A 21,645-nucleotide genomic window follows, 5' to 3' on the forward strand; every position below is an offset into this window, starting at 1 on the left:
TCGGGTGCCGCGCGGTTCGTGCCGCTACACCGCTGCCACCCCTTGAGCGTAGGTGTTACTAGCCGCCGCCGCTCTGTCGACTATTGTTCCGCGAAACGATTGGTTCGTTCGGCACGTTTTGAATTTCGCTGCTGCTGTGTACAAATTGTTTACAAGTGTACGAGAGCGATCTCGCTTTTAAACCCTAAGCTGTTCGCTCTGATATCAGCAGCCGAATTTCAGAAATGCACGAGCGATGCAGCTCATGCATCATCAGTTCATCCTTTCGAGACTTTCATATTGCAGCACGACAGATTTAATTTCGCGAATTTCACGCGATATCGACTCTTCTGGTTTTTATAACGTGCGCATGCGCACTACTTCGATTACATAGCGATGACGCAGAAACGATGGACGTCGCTAAATCTACATACAGGGTAAGGAAAAAAGATGGAAACTCTTAAAAATCTCGAAAGATATAAGTTTCGCAGAAAAGTGTTTCAGATAAAAGTTATAAGGCTCAAAATGATATATTTACTGATCTCATCAGTTTGACCTTGAGTAGCGTCGCCCAGGTCAGATTAAGGTTAACTTATTTTTTTTAAACAGAAACCCTCACTTTTTATTATATCGTCTTTTTCTAGTAATTAATTTGAACAACTTTTGTCTGAAACATTTTTTTATTTACCTAATATGTTTTGAGATATTTAAGAAGAACTTGATGATTTTTTCAATACTTAACTTACGATATCTCGCTAACTATTTGTTGGAAGAAAAAATAGTACTAGACCTTTTCACTCTATTTGGTCTCAAGAATATATTGTTACAATAGTTCTCTAACTTTTGTTCTCTAACTTATTGACTTTTGGAAATTTCAAAATCAAATTAACAAAAGTCAGGGTGCTATTGTAACAATATATTCTTGAGTCCAAGTAGAGTAAAAAAGTCTAATAGCATTTTTTCTTCCGACAAATAGTTGGCGAGATATCGTAAGTTAAATATTGGAAAAGTTTCCGAGTTTTCCTTAAATATCTCAAAAAATATTAGGCAAATGAAAAAATGTCTCAGACAAAAGCTATTAAAATTAATTGGTAAAAAAAGACGATATAATAAAAAATGGTGGTTTCTGTTTAAAAAAATTGAGTTGACCTGGACCTGACCTTGGCAACGTCACTCAAAGTCAAACTGATAAGATCAGTAAATACATCGTTTTGAACCTTATAACTTTTGTCTGTTACACTTTTCTGTAAAACTTATATCTTTCGAGATTTTTAAGGGTTTCCATCTTTTCTCCTCATCCTGTATACATTCGCGCATTTTATGCGGTAGATCGCTTTATCCAGTCGCGGAGTACCATTATCATCAAGGAGCAGCAACATGATACTTTTTGGAAACATTAATACCGATAATCATTTTTCGACTGACGATGAAATGGATTTTGACAGAAACTGTTATTACGAATACAAGAGGTATGTCCGACTTGAAGTAAGTCACATGTGCGTAATTCGAATTTGTATAGTCAAAGGAAGCAAAGTTGCAGTGCTTTGATGAACTTTAAAACGTGTCTGATATGTAATAAAAAAATTCAATCTTCTTTAAAACAAAATCTTTTTTTTATTAGACTTATAAGCGTTACAATATTTACTAAAAAGGAATGATGTATTCATTCTTCTTCTGATTATACAGGAATTTGCGTTGATCCAATCGCTTAGGAGCTTATCAATACTCGGAAAAAAATTATCCATATATAATTATATAAAATCATATATGATTATTATGTAATTATAATTATATGACAGTAATTATATGATTACAATCATGTATGTAAAGCTTGTTTCTATATCTGAACATGTACAGGGTGGTTCACGTAAAGTGTGACAACCCAAAAACTCTAAAAATATTTATATGTCGTATAAAAAATTGTCCCTGACAATATATAACGTATTCAAGAAATCTTTCTAACTAAACAAAAGTCTGCCTCCCTCTCCCCTGAAAAGCGGTGGAGGCTTAACTTCATAATTTCAAACGGGACCTCCTATAAAATGTTATTGTACATATTTGGATTCTACGGGAAGAAACAAATAAACATTATCTAGAACATTTCTTTAAAAAATACTAGTATCAGAAGTTATAAACATTTAATCTTTAAAGTAAAGTGCATTCAAATTAAAGTGATAAAATCATAAATTAAATAAAAGACTTCATAGTTTTCCACATTTTTTACTTTATTAAATGTTCGAGCTGTTGACCATTCATATTTAAACATTTATTAATTCTTTCTACAAAATTTTGTCTAATTCTAAACAATATACTAGCGCGAGCTTCATGTATTCTTCGTTTTAAATCTTCTTTTTGTCGTAGATGATTGAAATATAACTTTTTCTTTGATATATCCCCATAAAAAATAGTTAAATAGTGTAAAATCAGATGAACGAGGGAGCTATTGAACAGGACTTCCTCGACCTATCCATCTGTTATCAAATATTTAGTTTAAAAGAATACACGTCTGGAAAAATGAAGAGGTACACCATCTTGTTATTAAGTGTGTGAATTAATTCGGTTCACTCTTTTCTTCCAAAAAAAGACTTTAGTGTGAAAAAACATGAAAAAGTACACTAATCAAAGTATTTACTATCGCTTGCTATTATTTTTTCCCATATGTCTGGCAATTGTTGCATTCCGTGACGGAAAAATGACTCGTCTTTCGAAGCGATCCATTCATTGAGCCATTTCTCTATTTCTTCATAATTGTTGAAGAGCTGGTCCGAAAGCCCGTGTATCATCGATTTGAACAAGTGATAATCGGATGGAGCAATGTCTGGTGAATAGAGCGGGTGAGGTAAAACGTCCCAGCCAAATGTTTCCAAGGTGGCCTTCACAATCTTTTCAACATGTTTCGTGCTGAAAGATCACTTTGTCATGTCTCTTTGCATATTCCGGCCGTTTATTCTTCAATGCGTTGTTTAAACGGATCAATTGTTGTTAGTAAAGTTCGGCAGTGATGGTTTAGTTCTGTTTTAATAGTTCATGATACACTACACCCTTCTGGTCCCACCATATATACAGCATTACTTTCTTGCCGTGAATATTCCGCTTTGGTATCAATGTGGATGTGTGTTGGATGATTTTCCTGGGTCGCTAATGGATTTCCTTCGTTTGGGATTATCGAAATATATCCACTTTTCGTCTCCAGTCATAATATGATGCAAAAAATCTTTTCTTTTTTGCCTGGCAAGCAAGATTTCAGACATGGCATTTCGCCTTTCGATTTCTCTTTCTTTCAGTTCTTTTGTATGGCACCCATCTTCCTTCTTTGTAAATCTTTCCCATGGCTGCTAAACGCACAGAAATTGTTGATCGATCAACATTCAACAATTGCGCGAGCTCATGTTGCGATTGATACGAATCTTCATCGATTAGGGTCTACAATTCTTCGTCCTCGAACTTCTTCGGCTGACCTGGACGAGGTTTGTCATCGACACTGAAATCATCACTTTTGAAACGTCGAAACCATTCTCTGCATGATTTATCGGTGGGAGCACTTTCACCATAAGCTTCTACGAGCATTCGATGAGCTTCAGCGGCTGTTTTCTTCAAATGAAAACAAAAAATAAGAATTTCCCGGAAATGATGCTTTTTTGGTTTGAATTTCGACATTTTCGAATCAGATAAACACGATGTTATTGTTACAAACCCAAACGTTTATCAACTGAATATTACTGCCAGATATCAAAACTAAAAAATAAAGCCTTTTGCAGACATTAAAGGTAAGAAAATTACATAGTACAGCAATTGACCGCCAGATGGACCGAATTAATTCACACACCTAATATTAAGTCGTTAAATATGAAATGTCAGATTTCTTTAAGTATTAAGTTCGACAGTCGATATCTCTGACATTTCTCCTTTGCAGTTTTTGATTTTTTTTTCTTGTGAAGGTACATCATCACTCTTTCAAACGCATGTTTTAGTTTGTGATTATCTTTCGAAATGTCTTTGTTACCGATCTTTGTGTAACCATGGATAAGTTAAAAATTAGTATTATTTTCGAATATGAGTTCCATGGTGGAACCAATGCAACGCAGACAACTCGAAATATCAACGAAGTGTTTGGTGAAGATGTGGCTAATGAACGCACAGTAGTACGTCGATAGTTTGAAAAGTTTCGTTCTGGCGATTTTAATCTTGAAAATAAGCCACGTGGGCGACTCGAGACCAAGGTGAATAATGATGAGCTGAAAGCTGTAGTGGAAGCGGATACATCTCAAACTACGCGTGAATTAGCATCAAGGTAACGTTATTATTTCAACGATATTGGATCACTTGAAACAAATCGGCAAGGTAAAGAAGCTGGATAGATGGGTTCCGCATGAATTAAACGAGCGTCAGAAGAGAAATCATTTCGAAGCTTGCTTCTCTTTACTATCACATAGAGGCGAACCATTTTTACATCGTTTTACATGTGATGAAAAATGGATTCTTTTCGACAATCGCAAGCGTTTGGCATAATAGTTGAATAAAGATGGAATGTCGAAACACAGTCCGAAACCGAATATTCATCAAAAAAGCTAATGGTGTCTGCTTGGTGGTCCAGCGCTGGTATTTTCCACTAGCTTCATGAAGCCTAGTCAATCGATTATAGCGTATGTTTACTGTAACCAACTGGATGAAATGCTGAGGATGCTTGCAATTAACAAGCAAGATTGGTCAATAGAGACAGGCCAATCCTTTTGCAAGACAATGCTCAACCAACATGTTACACAAACAACGCTGTTCAAACTACAGGAGCTGGACTTGGGAACTCTCTGTCACTCACCGTATTCACAGCATTGCACCAGCTGACTACCATTTCTTCCAGACAGTGAACCACTTCTTGCAAAGAAAAATATTCAATTCTTAACAAGTTGTGGAAAATATCTTCTGCGATTTTATCGCTATTCTTCAGGGTTCTTCACCGTTGGCATAAATAAGCTACTGTTAAGATGGCAAAACTGTGTCGATAGTTTGGGCGCATATTTTAATTAATTGTACTATTTCTAGTTTGAGATATAATAAACCAAACTTTTATTCGAAATCGGACATTTCATATTTAATGACCTAACAAAATCACATTTCTTTTCTCACATTAAGTGATAAGTTTTCCATAAGTAGAGGAAAATGATTGCTCAATAAATCACAGTAGGATTTTCAACTATGGGGATATATAAAAAAAAGTTATGTTTCAACCACCTACGACAAAAGAAGATTTAAAACGAAGAAACTTGCGCTGGCGTGATCCCCGAAATATTGTTTAAAATTAGACAAAATTTTAAAAAGGATTAATAAGTGTTTAAATGTGAGTAGCCAACAGTTCGAACATTTAATAAAGTAAAAATATGAGAAATTATGCTCTTTTAATTTAATTTATAATTTCATCACTTTATAGTTTGAATGTTCTTTACTACAAAATTTAAATGTTTATAACTATTTTACAAAAATTACATATGATAATTTTTTCCAAGTATATATTATAGAGTATTCAGCGTTATAATTTGCATGAATTTTAGACATGATTTAAAGAAAAGTTGTAAAATAAACATTCATTTACTTTATACAGGCTGCTAGATTTGAAACAAAACTTTTTCATTAGAAAATTAAAGTAATTTTGAATTTTTTAAATAGCACCATGCAATCTCTTTTACATAATATTATAAAGAATTTTAAAGTGAATTTCGCATTATCGTAACGCATTATTATAACTTACATTATTAATAAAAGTGGCATTTCTGATATTGCGTTGAGTTCGTCTTAAAGTTTCCCATATATATATCCCAATATATATATATCATATAAACGATTACATAGTACCATTTAAAAAATTCAAGATCATCTTGATTTTTATGAAGAAATTGTTTTGTTTAAATTTTTTTATTATAAGTTGCAGCCTGTATAAAATAGATGAATGTTTTCTTACAACCTTTTTTTAATCTTTTCTTTTTAACCTTTTTTTTAACGGAAGTGTCCAAAAATCATGCGAATCGTTACACTGAACACGTAACAGTATATATTCATTCTTCTCAATTTATATATATTTAACAAAATAATTAAAAGATCAAGAAAAATATCGAAAAAATGAGCAAATCTCAAACGGCTGTAATTTTGGAAAAATGGAAATCTAAATCTGAAAAATGAGTTTTAAAGCTCGAAATTTCTGTTTCCCGAAACTCATATTTCTCACTTTCTTCAATTATATAATTCAATCCTTCAATTCTTCAATTATATAATAATTTTAACATACAGGAAACGGTTAGATCGACTTGTGGAATATTGTTCCAGATGCGCTAAAGCACATGCTATAATTGATCAAAATTTTCCAAATTAGGTTAATTCCGTCGTAATTGTCATCCCAAAAGATCGCGGGATATAGACCATCCATAGAGAACGTATGTTTAGAATCCCACCTGAACTTATGGAAACTTATGGAATTTTGGAAACGCAGTGAAACTTTGATTTTTTTATTTTATGCCGAATATGTCAAAAGATTATGTTTATGTTAGTGAAAAAAGTTTTCTACCACGAGTTTCATTTCTATTTTCATTATAAAAAAATTGTTTGTCGAAACAAATGAAGTGTTCCTGTATAACATATGCATCGATATATTTAAATATATCATATTAAATATATCACTACTAAAGAATTATCGAAGTACAAAAAAATCAATGATTTCTTTTTCAAGGTTAAAATATTAAAAGGTACAACGATTTCAGTCGATAAAATTTTTTAATCACGTTGCATAATTTTTTAAGTTTATATAAAAAAGTGAGAAATTGCTAATTTTTACGTAATTTTCTTTTTTTCAAATAATTTTTCAAAATGACTACTTTTTCTTCAGTCCCGAATAACTTAGTGAAATGAAATCGAAATCAAAATCTAAAAAAATTTTCGCAGGAAAAAATTCAAACTTTCACACAGAATAAATAGACAAATTTTTGTAAATTGTTTTTGTGTACATGCTGACAAAGCAACAAAAATATTTCCCGTTTCGTCGATTTAATTGTTTCCTGTATGTTAAAATTACTATAATTAAAAAAAATAAGAACAGTTGTAATTTTTGGAAAGTAAAGATTTCGACAGAGGGAGCTTCAAAATCCATTTTCCAGATTTGGATTTCCATTTTTCTAAAGAAAATTACAACTATTTGAAATCTGCTCATTTTTTCGACAATTTTTTTTTTATTCCCGAATAACTTGGCTGAATACATAAATTAAACGTTTACAAATAGAATAAAACAAATACATAATTTATAAAACTTATTTTAGGTATGAAATCATTACTCTACAATTCTATAAATGTTAACAGATTATTTCAACACATCATTCATAATAACACTATACACTACTTGAAATGTATACAATGATAGATAAGACATACTTTTTTGCTAATAATTATAAGCGCTTTGTCTTTCGATAAATTCTATTAATAATTTTAATCGTGCATCAGTAAAATGGAATAATGAAGTCTTCACTGTTAAAAAATTGATTCTCATTTCTTCACGCTCCTTCTTTTCCATTTCGTAGGTAAATATTGATAGTATGTCAATATCATAATTATTATCTAAACTCGTGAAATGTTTAATAGCGCACTTACATCATGGATTACTATTAAATTCAATAGAAAAAATTCTTAATAGTTCAAACATGAATATCAAATTAGTTCCTTATATAAGTAAATTATTATGTTCTAAAAATGTACCTTAATAATAGCTCTTTTATAAGATTATCGACGAGCGAAATTTTTATATTTAGATGTCGCTTATGCTGAATGAAAAAATATATATTCTGTACTATTACAATTACAATCAACATATATTGGGCTATAACAGTAATTTATTATGTCAGAACGTGAAAAAAGAACAAAATAAATTCCATAATTCGTTTCGAGGAATTCATGGAGACACAGAGCAGCTTAAAATAAACATAAAAGCCGCATACCATTTTGCGATATTCGCAATAATCATTGAGTTATTAATAATAGAAATTTGACGAATGAGAGCATACTGAGATGGTGTAGGAGGAGCATTCAGCCGCTCGAGAGGCCTAGTTAAATAGTGAGTCGATCAATTAACCGCTGCCGGCGCGCGATGAGGGAAAGGATAACGCGCCACTATTCGTATCGTATCATGTTGTAGAATTCGTATCGTACCATGTACCATGTTGTAGAAATCGCAATAGTTATTAAGTTATTAATGATTGAGGATGACCACATCTAGAGACTCTTTTAATTGATAACTTGAAAATTTACCTACTTACTTGCAAAATGGTAAAGGACTTTTTTGTTCAGAAGGACTTAATCTACAATTATATGACGACTATTATGTCTAGCGATAGATATGAGTATATTGAACTTTAAATAGTGAATCTTGAATCTGTCGCTAGGCACAACAGCCGTCATATAATTGTATATTAGGTCATTCTTAACCAAAAAGTCCTTTACCATTTTCAATTATTAATAACTTAATAACTATTGCGATTTTTGCAAAATGGTATGACTTCTTATGACCTCTCTTCTCAGTTTGATCTGATTAATCTTCACAATTTTTCGTTTCCAAAAGATCCTGAACATATTGTCCCGAGAACATCTTGCATACACTGAATTGATCCCAAACCTTAAAACTTTCAAAACTCTCAATAACATAAAAATGTTTATAAAACTTAATCAATCCGGTATAATCAACTCAACGCTGTTTCCGTCTTCAGAAACAAGAAATTTAGAATCTTTATAACGCAAAAGATTCATACGTCTCTGAACTAACCATGCTGTGTAACCAAGTTTGTAAAAAGGTGGTAATTTTTCGAAACCACCAGCGATCGCCAATGAATCGTTGTAATCCCATTGTTGGTCCATGAGTTTGTGCGCGTGTCTTTTATTCAAAGTTTTTAAAGTTGAATCTTCCAACGTCACAGATTTTGCAGGTAAAGTCACACGGCCCTCTAATAAAGCCAAGAAATACTGCACCTAAGAAATAAAAATTTTGGAAAGAATTTATTAGGCTTACAATATAAATTACAATATAAATTAAAGTATTTTGTTATAATAAATTAAAAACAAAGTTACCAATATATTGTTATGTTTAAAATTATTCTCATATAATTATGAATAAAACGAGATAGTATATATTTAAATATACAATAGAATTATCAAAATAATTATTGGACATAAAATATCGATAACTGTTTAACTATTACTATAACGTGTACTTAATGACTACACATACGCACATACATATACACACGCATACAGGGTGTCTCATAATTCAGTACGCAGAATTCGTGAAGACATAGAACGGATTAAGACAAATATAAAAATTTGCCGACATGCGGCGAGACGTAGGAGCGGCGAAATAAGATTAGCGCATAGCCACATTGTCCTTTCTGTCGCCGCATGCCGGCAACAATTGCTAGATCGACTGGGCCATATTCTTGCCCGAGTGGCTGTACTTCTCCAATTATCCATCCCGGCGCGCGCTCATTCATCAGATTTCAGTAATTAATAACTCAATAACTATTGCGAATATCGCAAAACAGTATGTGATTTTGCCTTAATCTGTTCTGTATCTCCACGAATTCCTCATATTGAATTATGGGACACCTTTATAATAATATTTTTCATGTTGGATTGAAGGTGTAATCATATTGCTTATGAGCAAAGTTATGTGCATTCCCGCACAAATCTCGCGGTATTTATTGAATTATTACGGTGTATAATTATTTATCGCGTCAATAACTAGCATGAATTATTACCTGTATATGGAACATAGGAAACGGTACAACTAATGTAGGTATTCCAACTATACACATCGTAGGATGCTCAATATTAATCAAATGTTTGTAAAGTGGCTTTACATAGTTATCGTCCACCCGTATGTCGCAATTTTCATGTAAGGAAGGAAAACTATATTTATATCCAGTGCAAAAAATAAAAGCATCTGCATTAACAGTGGATTTGTCTTTAAGACGAATCGTAGTTTCATGTATACTTTCAACACCTGCGATTTGTATCATGTTTGGCGGTAGAGGACTTGTGAATCTATAAGAATAATATAACTAAAGAAATAAAGAAATTTATCATCTACTATTCATCTACTATTTATTTCGTCACTCCACTTTCTTTCTAATTTTGTATTTATGGAATTAATTAAATGTTGCTTAATAAATCTCAATTAATTAATGTTTATAGATATAATTTAATTGATCACTTACCGGTCGTGATTATGGCTTAAGTACACGCGAGTTGCATGATTCGATAAATCGATCCCTATATCGATACCAGATGAACCGGCACCTAACACTATCACAGTTTTCCCAGAAAACTCTTCAGGTATTCTATAGGCGTGACTGTGTAATATTAAACCCGGGAAACTTTCGATGCCAGGTATAGTTGGTATATAAGGATCAAAGTAATGTCTAGAAAAAAATTAGAAGAATATAAATAAAAGTTTAATATAGCAACATCATTAATATAATACCATAGGTATAGGGTCAAGTTACAAAAATCAGTGTAATTGAATCTTATAGACTTTTGGATGCTGAATATGAATCTGTTCTTTATGACATCAGATTTTTGAATAATAAAAGGTTAAAACTTCAAAAGATCTTCAATTTTGGTCATTTTTGACGGTTCATAAAGTGTTAAATCTGGAAACAGGAATCAGTGGAGGCGATTTTGATAGATTTTTTTATATTGAATATAAATTGATAATTCAAATTACTCTATCACATCAGATTTTTTTAATAATCAAAGGCTGAAATCTAAGAAAGCATTACTTACATTCATTTTTAGTAGTGTATGAATTGGTCAAATTTCACAATACTGAAATCAGTGAAAGTTATTTTTATGAATTACACTAGAATTTCTTTTTAAAGCGCATGTCTTTAGAACATATTTCATTTCTGAAATAATTACTTGGATTAATTTTTTGAAAATATAGAGTGTTAATGAAGAACAAGGAGAAAGGTTAATATGTTGACGTTGGTGATGTTGATGTTAATGATATACCATTGGCATCTTAAGTATGACAGCTATAACATGTTTCATAGATAAAGGAGCCATAAATTTGTGTTTTAGTCATAGATTTCAGCTAATGGTTACTAAAAAATCTAACGTGATAAGTTAATTTAGAGTATTCGTCTTCACCCAAAAATCTATAGAAATCACCTACACTAATTTCAGTATTGCATAAAATGGGGTATTAAAAATGATCAAAATTTGAAGTATTTTTTGTAGTTTCAACCATTCATTATTTTAAAATCTCACGTAATTTGAAGAACAGTTTCATTTTAGCATCCAAACACCTATAAGAAATCGGTTTATTTATTTTTGTAATTTTCAGAAGATTAAATTTTGTAAGTTGTCTGTATATTCTTCAACATTTAGTTTAGTAACATGCAAGACTTCTCACCCATTGCAAACCATAATTGCATCGAAATATTGAATTTCCGTGTTATTTGTTTTTAAATTTTTTACTCTCACGAGCCATCTATCACGGCTGCAATCGGCAGATGGTTCGAAACGAACTTCTTCCACTCTTGTATTAAACTGAAGAACAAAAATTAATGTTATATTTAGTGAGTTGAATTAGCATGCAATATTTTTTATATTAAAAGCTTTTATATTAAAAGAGAAATATAGTTACATGAATGTGTCGATGTATATCGAAATGCTGGGTGTAATTTTTGAGATAATTTAAGACTTCTTGATGGCTTATGCAACTAGGTTCTTGTGCTTCCATTGTCATATAATCCGGAAAATTCATAATCTTTGCGGGCAAATTTGTTCTAAACAAAAACAGAAAAAACAATGTAGTAACAAGAAACAATATAGATCAATACCTTTATCAGAAAATAAGTTCAAATCTTTTTAACTTTGAAGTTAACTTATTTCACTACGTTTATTTTGATCAATTATGTTAGAAGCAAGAAAATACACATGCTTAAAAATTTTTTGCAAAATGTATTGAAATAAAAACACGTCTATAAAATAATACTTGCGATTTATTAAACAAATTTGTAAAATTGAACATTTTTTTTATTTTAATATTTAATAAATGGAAAAATAACGAAAGCAAAAATAACGAAAATGATAATATTTACTGAGTATGTAAATGTAATGATAATATAAGATGTTCTTTTTAACAAACGTGATAAAAAATATCAGCATGATATAGATATATGATTTTTCTTGATTTCAAATATATTCTGTAAAAAATGTGCCCGGAATTTCAAAAGTCTCGCAATGAAGTATCGAAAAAATTGTTTTGTGTGTAAGCTGGTAGCACTGTACACTAATTGCCACGCAGAGTTTGGACGCAATCGGTCAAGCAGTTTGTTTACTGCAGCTGTTTACGTTAGTCGAGTTCGAGAGTGTTTTGTGATTTTCATAATGGATAAAGAACATTCGCAAAAATGCCAGTTTTTCAGTCCCCGATTTTTTAATTGAATTTTATGCGAAATGATAGCTTATGATGAGACATTAATCATAAAAAAGTTTTACATTGAGCATATGATTGGCTTCGGAGATATAAAGGGTCAAAGTGGTCACTACCTCCTAAGAAAGTATGACACTAATAACGCTTTATCGCATGAATTTCGCATTTTTGCGAAATTGGGTATCTATGGGTTCTTTGAGTTGCTGATTACGAATCTGATGTCAGATTTTAAAAATTCAAAATGGCGGATGTAACATGGCGGACACAAATAGTGAAACAATCATCTATCCCAAGTTAGATCACTGTACTTTGAGATTCACTATACAACAATAGATAATATGGAAAACAATCAATTTCTTGGGTTCCCTCAGCTTAAGCTAAATGATTTATATTATCTCAGTCTTGGTCCATATCAAATAAATAATTTCATCTCATATTACGCTGAACATCAAAACAAAGGAATCTTTCTTGTGCACAAGTTTCAACCAAATCTTAGACATCGACCTGCTACTATTAATTATGAAAACTATGGTATTGTAATTGAAGATCCCTTACTTATCAAAGCTTATATGAAATCACGGTACCGCAGCGGGAAATATCACATTTTTGTTCCCATGGACAAATTCAAATCCGAACGAGACTCAATAAAAGAATATTATTGTACGTTCGAAAGTGGCGCTCGAACTGTCGGCTGTTATGCCGATACGCAGTAACGTTATGACGATAGTCTGGTACCTTGGATATGGTCATTATAACGGAGTGCATATACCTAAATCCGAAATCTGTAATGTATTCATAACCATTCACAGAGTGAATTTGAAAATTAATTAATTTTGCCTTCACTGGTTGGATAACATTTTCATCTTGCCTTCACTAGCTGAATAACCTTTTCATCTTGCCTACACTGAAGGTAAACGTAAATCTGAAAAAAAGTTTGCAATTAGCTAGCCGAAAAAACCATAACATAACAGTTCCAATAAAAGTAAATGATTGTTTCACTATTTGTGTCCGCCATGTTACATTCGTCATCTTGAATTTTTTAAATTTGACATCAGATTCGCAATCAATAACTCAAAGAACCCATAAATTCCGAATTTCGCAAAAATTCGTACGATAAAGCGTTATGTCACATTTTCTTAGTAGATAATATTAATTATATTACAATATATATTATAATAGTATTATAATAGTATTAGTACTAACTACTTTGACCTTCCATATCTTTGAAACTAATCGTATGCTCAATGTGAAAGTTTTCTGTAATTAATGTTTCATCATAAGCTATCTCTTGGCATGAAATTTGATTCCAAAATCGAGGACCGAAAAACGGGCAGAAAATCCATCCTTTTTGCGGAGGTTCTTTGTTGAGCAAAGAATTTGTCTTAAATTTTGTGTTGTCAACAAAATTTCTTGTATCGAATTCTTAAAAATGCTACAAAAAGCCTTTGGTGAGTCATGTCTGTCAAAAACACAAGCGTATGAATGCATTGAAGCGTATAAGGCATTGAAAGAAGGCCGACAAGTGCCTTCTTTCAATGCCTTATACGCTTGCCATGCTCAAGGCCATGCTCACTGTTTTCTTTGATTATCGTGGTATTGTGCACTCAGAATTCCTTCCAGATGGACAAACCGTTAATAAAGAATATTATTTGAGCGTTATGAAGCGTTTACGTGAGAATGTTCACCGGAAAAAGTCAGATTTATGGAAAAACAATTTTTGGATTTTGCACCATGATAATGTGCCGTCGCACATATTGACTCTTGTACGCGAAGTTTTGACCAAAAACTCAACAAATGTCATCGACCAAGCACCGTATTTTCCAGATATAGCTCTGTATAACTTCTTCTTGTTTTCTAAATTCAAAGGCGCACTCAAGTTACCACTTCAAGACATGCGTTTTCAATCGATTGAAGATATAAAAGAAAATTCGCAGAAAGAGCTCGAAGCAATACCAGCTTCAGCGTTTGAGAAGTGTTTTGAGGATTGGATTAAGCATTGGCACGTTTGTATTGCATCCGATGGAACCTGAAATTTTGAAAGCGACAAAATCAATACTAATGAATAAAAAATTTCGTATTTTATTGAGTAATTCCGGATATTTTTTTTACAAAATGTATACTATCTTCGAGAAGTTTATATTTCTTTCAAATAAATTTTATAATATATATTTAACATATTATTAACAATAGAATTATTCAAAATTTTCACAAACTCATAATATACATTATAATAATATCCGTGTGAAATTTTAAGGCTCATAATACTTTTCTGACATTATCAGTCAATATAACAAAACAAAAAAATATGAGACTGTTTAATAAGTCTATAATTTTGACAAGAGAGATGACGCTCAAATCGCAAGACTTTATTTTTGACATATGCCATCTTATTTAAGTACGCACACAAATTTCAAATAGATCTGTCAAATAGAAATTTTTTGATAGTGTTTAAAAGCGGATAAGTTTGTGTTTCTTTGTTGCAATTGGAAAAAAGTAAATTCCGTGTGCTGATAAAGCATTATCTTTTGAATGAAAAAATTATTAAAGAAACTGAAAAAAAGTTAAAAAAAGGTATTACAGGGACTCTGCTCTGTCATGGAATGATTCACAATTCTTGTGGAAAAAAACACTCAAATATTGAATGTAGATACTCAATGTTTGAGTGTTTTTCCTGTATGAGAAGTATTGCATTGAATTTCGTTATGGCCATACAAGTACGAATAATGCTGAGCGCTCAGGACGTCCGAATGAGGTCACAACTGAAGAAATGGTCAATAAAATCCATAATATTGTGTTGAATGACTATTGAGTAAAGATACGCGAGATAACTAAAATGGTAAATATCTCAGATGAACATGTTTTCATATTCTGCATGAACATTTGAGCATGAGAAAGCTATCAGCAATATGGGTGTCGTGTTTGCTCACAGTTGACCAAAAACAGAATCGCTCGACCATTCCGAGACAGTGTTCGGACATGTTCAAGCGCAATCCAAGTTTTTGCGATATTTAACCGTTAATAAAACATAGATCCATTACTACTCTCTAGAAATGAAAAAGCAACCAAAACAATGGATTTCTCCTAACGAACATGCTCCAAAGAAGACAAAAACGGTTCCATCGGTCGGAAAGGTCATGGCTACAATTTTCTGAGATCCGCAATATTATGCTTCCTTATTGGATCGATTTCACGTTGAATTGAAAAGAAAAGTGATCCCACTTGGTGAAGAAAAAAATTCTTTTTCACCATGACAATACACTAGCTCATACGTTTATAATTGCCATGGCCAAAATTATCGAATTGCGCTACGAACTCATCTATCCTGTTCTCTGGATTTGATCCCTTCTTTCTCTTTGTAAATATAAAAAAATGACTTGATCGAAAAACATTCGCATCGAACAAGGAGATAATCGCTAAAATAAATGCCTATTTTGTAGAATTTGAAAAATCATATTGTTTGGAAGGTTTAAAGAAGTTGGAAAATCGTTAGGCAAAATGTATCGTATTCAAAGAAAACTATGTCGAAAAATAAATCAAATTTCGGTAAAAAAAGTTCTTTCATTTCAAAGTCACTGACTTATCAAACAACTCCCTGTATATGCTAAAAATTCTTATACAAAATATATTAAAATAAAGACATATTTATAAAATAACGCTTAGGATCATTTAAGCAAATTCGTAAAAGCCTCTCCTTTCGCTATAATAAATAGTCATGAAATTAATGAAACATTCGCTCTTTAACCTAGCATGTTAGGTACAATCACTCGTACGAATAATTTTATTATTCATACAAATAATAAAATTACTTATTATTACTGGCCAATTTATTACAGCCAGTAATAAGTTCTGTAAGGGTATAAAGTCGAGATAAACATAATATTATTTCTCTTCTCTTTTTTGAACTAATTAATCCTAAGGGTTTCAAACAAAAAGTCGCTAAATAAAAATCGCGTTTTATTTTTTAATAACGACTCTCAAATATCTAATCACTTATCTAAACGAAACGAAAATAGGAAAGAGAAATGAGGAGAACGGGAAATGAGGGAAAAAGAAGGAAAGATGAGCTACATTTCAGATTCTTAGAGCCTGATTCAACTATAATACATAATTATAATATATAATCTCTTGGAATATCCAAGTCATACACACTTTTTTTGCACCTCATAGATCCAGTACGAAAAAAGGCGATCACTTTTCATGATTTTGCGGCTAAATATGTACCATATGTGCTATCTGACATACTTCACTGTCATTATTAATTTTACATATAAAAATAATTCTTTATTATGATATTCATGATTTTCCAATATAATATCCACGATTTTCAGATGAGTTGTGTAATACTACACAATACTACATAATTTATTATGTATAATATATAATTTATAATGAAATCTAGAGAGGGTCGAAATTGTCGATTCTCCTCTTTTGATCAGTATCCCACATCAAAAATCATAATCATTTGTGTCCGCATTCAGTTTGTATGATAGAGCCTGCTAACATAATTTGACAGCAGATTGGCGGCAGAAACCGAACAGTTCCTGCCGCCAAACTACACGATCTATTCCCCAGTCAGAACCATAACGTTGATCCGACGTTGATCCGACATTAAAATGGTCGATGAAACATTGAATCAACGTTAATTCAACCCTCATCGATGTCGGATCAACGTTGTGGTTTTGACTAGATCGGTTTCTGTCGCCAATCTGCCGTTAAATCATTACAGGCATTATACGGTTTCTGCCACAAATCTAATCGCATTATCTGTCAGTAGGTTCTATCACATTTCTGGTGTCAGTTTGACAACAATCTTTTAATCTGATAGAACAAATTCTATGCTGGACTTATTGCCTTTTAGTATCAAAAATTTGTAACAAGCTCTGCTTAGAATATATTCGCCCAAGTTTGGCTATTTGGCTATATTGTTTGAAATTTAACTAATTAGATGTAAATATCATTTATACAATGCATACAAAATGTAAACACGACATTTTAGAGACATGTTTCAGACAAAAGTTGTAGGGCTTCAATGGATCTGTTCACTGACGCTATGAATTTGATCTTGGGATGATCTTGAAAAGCCTAGTTAAGATCAACATAAAAATCTTAAATGGAAACCCCAATTTTTTATTACACCGTCCTTTTCTACCAATTAATTTGAACAACTTTTGTCTAAAACATTTTTTCATTTACCTACTATTTTTTAAGATATTTAAGGAAAACTCGTTAACTTTTTCAATATTTAACTTACGATATCTCGCTAACCATTTGTCGGAAGAAAAAGTGGTACTATACTTTTTTACTCTATTTAATCTCAAGAATATATTACAAGAATATGTTACAATAGCGCTCTGATTTTTGTTAATTTGATGATTTTGAAATTTCCAAAAGTCAATAAATTAACAAAAGGGCACTATTGTAAAAATATATTCTTGAGACCAAATAAAGCAAGAAAATTTAGTACCACTTTTTCTTCCGACAAATAGTTAGCGAGATATCGTAAGTTAAATATTGAAAAAGTTATCAAGTTTTCCTTAAATATCTAAAAAAATATTAGGCAAATAAAAAAATGTTTTAGATAAAAGTATTATTCAAATTATTCAAATTAATTATTCAAATTAATTATTCAAATTAATTAGTGGAAAAAGACGGTGTAATAAAAAATTGCGGTTTCCATTTAAGAAAAGTAGTGATCAGTGAATATCTCGAAAGTGTTGCCATTTATAAACGAAATAGTATAGTTGTTTTATCTCGAAAGTGGTGCCATTTGTAAACAAAATAGTATAGTTGTTTCATATCCTCTTTGAAATCATACAACTTTTGTCCAAAATATTTTTACTGGAAATGCTTCGTTGAAGAATTATCGAGGTGCGTTTTTTAAACGTACCTTAATATGGGACACCCTATATAGGGTGGCCCACGTAAAGTGTAGCAACTAGAGTTTCTAATCCCGGATACAATTTAGGATCCCGGGATTTCGGGATTTCTTAGATTCCATCCCGGGATTATATACAGTGGCGTGCAAAAGTTTCAAGCCATAGTATCTTTTTAAGATACATGACAATATATTGATTTACTCTAAAAATTAATTATATAAAATAGTTGACATAACATTTCTTACAAATAATAGTACAGTTACAAAATTTTGAAATTATATAGTTTCTATTTATTTAATCATAAATAAAAATAATTATTTTTTCTTTTTCACATTTGAAAGTGACTTTAAACATAATAAAACAAATTTTGTTACAAAATATCTGATCGAGAATCCCGGATTCGAGTCTGTGTTGCGCCAGTTTATCCGCGAAATTTAAAATAGGAAACTCCCTTAATATTTCAAACAAATAAAAATAATATATGGAATTAAATTTAAAATATAAATACACACTTCTCTAGCAAATGCTCTAAAACATCAGTAATAAGTAATAATTATTCAAGCAAAATTTTTGTAAAACTAAATCTAAATTTAAAAACTAAATTAAAAATCTAAATCTAAAAACTAAATTTTGTAAAACTAAAATTTTTGTAAAATTTTTGTAAGTATTATATAGACACTAAGCATTAAATTTTGAAATCCTGGGATTTGTGATGTTGAATCCCGAGTATTTTCGGGACCAAAAATTTGGCCGGGATCCCAGAATCCTGGGATTGGGAACCCTAGTGACAACCCAAAACCTTTAAAAATATCTGTCGTATCAAAAAATTGTTCATGACAAAGTTTCATATATTCGAGAGATCTTTCTAACTATACAAACAAAAGGCCGCCATCGTTTTTCCCTGAAAAGATGGGGAATAACTTCGTAATTTTAGAATAAAGTATTTTACAAATCTGCTCAATTGATTGGAAATATCATTTTATGATTATATATTTTTATATTGACATGCTTTGTAAAAAATTTTAACATATATTTTTTTACTTCTAACATCATCATTTGAAATGATTACAATGTGAAGTCATCTTAGAAAAAAAATTTTAGAAAGGAAAACCTTAGAAAAAAAAATTAATTGAAAGCAACATCAAACCTGAGATTCTGATACATGCTGGAGTGAATCGGTAAACCATTTTCATCTAGCCCAACTTGCTTCATATAAACCCATGTACCTCCTATTTCGCCAGTTTGCTCATAGGTCGTCGCTTCAAATTTCGAATTTCCCACTAAGTGTCTGACTGCGCACAAGCCAGCGGCACCGCCACCAATCACACAAACCTTGATCTTTTCCTTTTGATCCGCCATCTATAAAATCTATACACACTTCGCTTTCGTGCGACGATAATCAATGAAATCTTGGTCTTCACTCTTTTTCCTATCGAAAATTCGACAAATATTTGTTATTATTTAAATGTTGCAGAAACGTACATCAATCGACATCACAATGTGTAACAATAACTTTATTTAAACACGTTACGTAACTTGTTACTTATATCCTCTTTTGCGTAATAAACGAAGCTTGACGAATAACATTTGCCACTAACGTGACATTGGCTACGTTCAGAAAACACAACGGTTACACAACGGTTAAGTAATTCGTCAACGTTATTGGTCTGAATGTAAGAATCTAACAGTAAGGACCAATAGTTACTAAGCGCTCAGTGAGCGCTTTGTTTTCTGAACGCAATCATACTTTACGTTGGAAAGGTTGCGCACTTGTAGGTAAAGTAGATCATTTGGTGAATGACACGCGATTTTAAAGTAAATTTAATAATTTAAAACTGTGCCATGGTTTTTTCTAAATGAAGAAAACTGATAATAGATTGTGTCTTATAATAACACGCACCTTTTTATAGTTAACTTGAGCTTGTATAAAACGGAAAAAATAAAAAACCACAAGCATATCGTAGTGTTTGCCTTTGATTTCTATCTGTTGACACTTGACTAGTTTTGCGGTTTGATAAGCAAGTGTTCAGTTACACGTGATTGTCATATGATTCTAGTGTCTTTAAGATAAATTATAATTATTGTCTATATATATATATATGGTATTGAATGATGTGTTGCTTATTGTAGTTCATTTTAAAATTGAATTTAATATATTTTATATATTTTCAATGTAATATATTGTCAATTTTTATCAAAACTTTTTTATATTTTTAATGTATCTATATGTATATAAATTTGTTCTTTAGAGCTGTTTCTTTTGACTTTCTGACTTTTTAACCTTCCATTTTTTCATTTTCTTTGTTCCACTAAAGATCAAATATATATCTTTCATTTTAAATGCTGACAATATAGCCAGCAAATACAATATTACATGTAACGTGCATGTTAGTTGTAATTTCCTACTCAACAATATAACTGTAATATAACACATGTGTTAATTGATTACGTAATATTGTGTTTGCTGGATAGTTTAGTTCTATAAACTACTACTGTAAATAACTATAAAGAATAAATTTTATATAACTCAGTAAACAAGAAACATCGGATCACTATTCTGGAATAATATAATTAATATTAAATATGTTTCTGCAATGTTTCTCTATAAAATTTTGTAAATGTTTCTGAAATTTCTGGTATTCTGATATTTAATAATATTGCTCTTTTCAAATATTTAAAAAATATTTTAAAAACATGGGACGAAATATATTCTATATATTACTAAAAAGTAAATATGTGTGTCTAGAAAATAAGGAATGTGAAAGGTATCTCAAACAGCAACATGATATTATTCAAATATACTAAATTTATATTAGAAACACTATATACAAAATGTATTTGAAAAAGGGATAATATCCACATAATATTTCTTACAGTATATCATTTCGCAATCATTTTCAGCACTAATACTGATACACTGAATTTCTCAGCAATGTTTTATTTAATCGTCAAATGCTATAACCCTGATAAAAATTTAATGCAACTTTTAGGCAGTTATTGGACAATTATGTCACTTTTGTCTAGTACCTGAAAAATAAAACATTTAAAATCCCAATCAAGATAACGCTTTTGCTGCAGTTACTGTATATGAAAGATATATCAAATTTATTCATTTATAAGACAGAAAATAGATAGATTCTTATAAAATTTTAATATTGGAAATTACTGAGAAATTTGCAGTGATTAAATAATATTAATATTTCAGTAAGTATTTAGTCAATACTTAATAATGAATTATCACAAGTTTATTATATGATTATTGCAAAATATTATTTATCATAAATTAGAGAAAAGTAAATAAAGTATATATTACATATATAAAATAAA

General features: G+C 31.0%; 1 protein-coding gene across 1 annotated transcript; it reads right to left on the bottom strand.

Annotated features, from left to right (window-relative positions):
• Positions 1–8,623: 8,623 nt before the first annotated feature.
• On the bottom strand, positions 8,624–20,429 carry LOC105190062 (flavin-containing monooxygenase FMO GS-OX-like 4). The gene is made up of 6 exons (XM_019844597.2): positions 19,466–20,429; positions 11,651–11,792; positions 11,417–11,553; positions 10,218–10,421; positions 9,759–10,044; positions 8,624–8,973 (listed from the first exon to the last, which is right to left on the bottom strand). The coding sequence occupies exons 1-6, from the start codon at positions 19,675–19,677 to the stop codon at positions 8,674–8,676; spliced, it is 1,281 nt and encodes a 426-aa protein (XP_019700156.1). The 5' UTR covers positions 19,678–20,429; the 3' UTR covers positions 8,624–8,673.
• Between the last annotated feature and the right edge of the window lie 1,216 nt (positions 20,430–21,645).

This window comes from Harpegnathos saltator, unplaced genomic scaffold, assembly GCF_003227715.2.
Source record: "Harpegnathos saltator strain DR-91 unplaced genomic scaffold, Hsal_v8.6 scaffold720, whole genome shotgun sequence".
In the NCBI taxonomy this organism is placed as follows: Eukaryota; Metazoa; Arthropoda; class Insecta; order Hymenoptera; family Formicidae; genus Harpegnathos; species Harpegnathos saltator.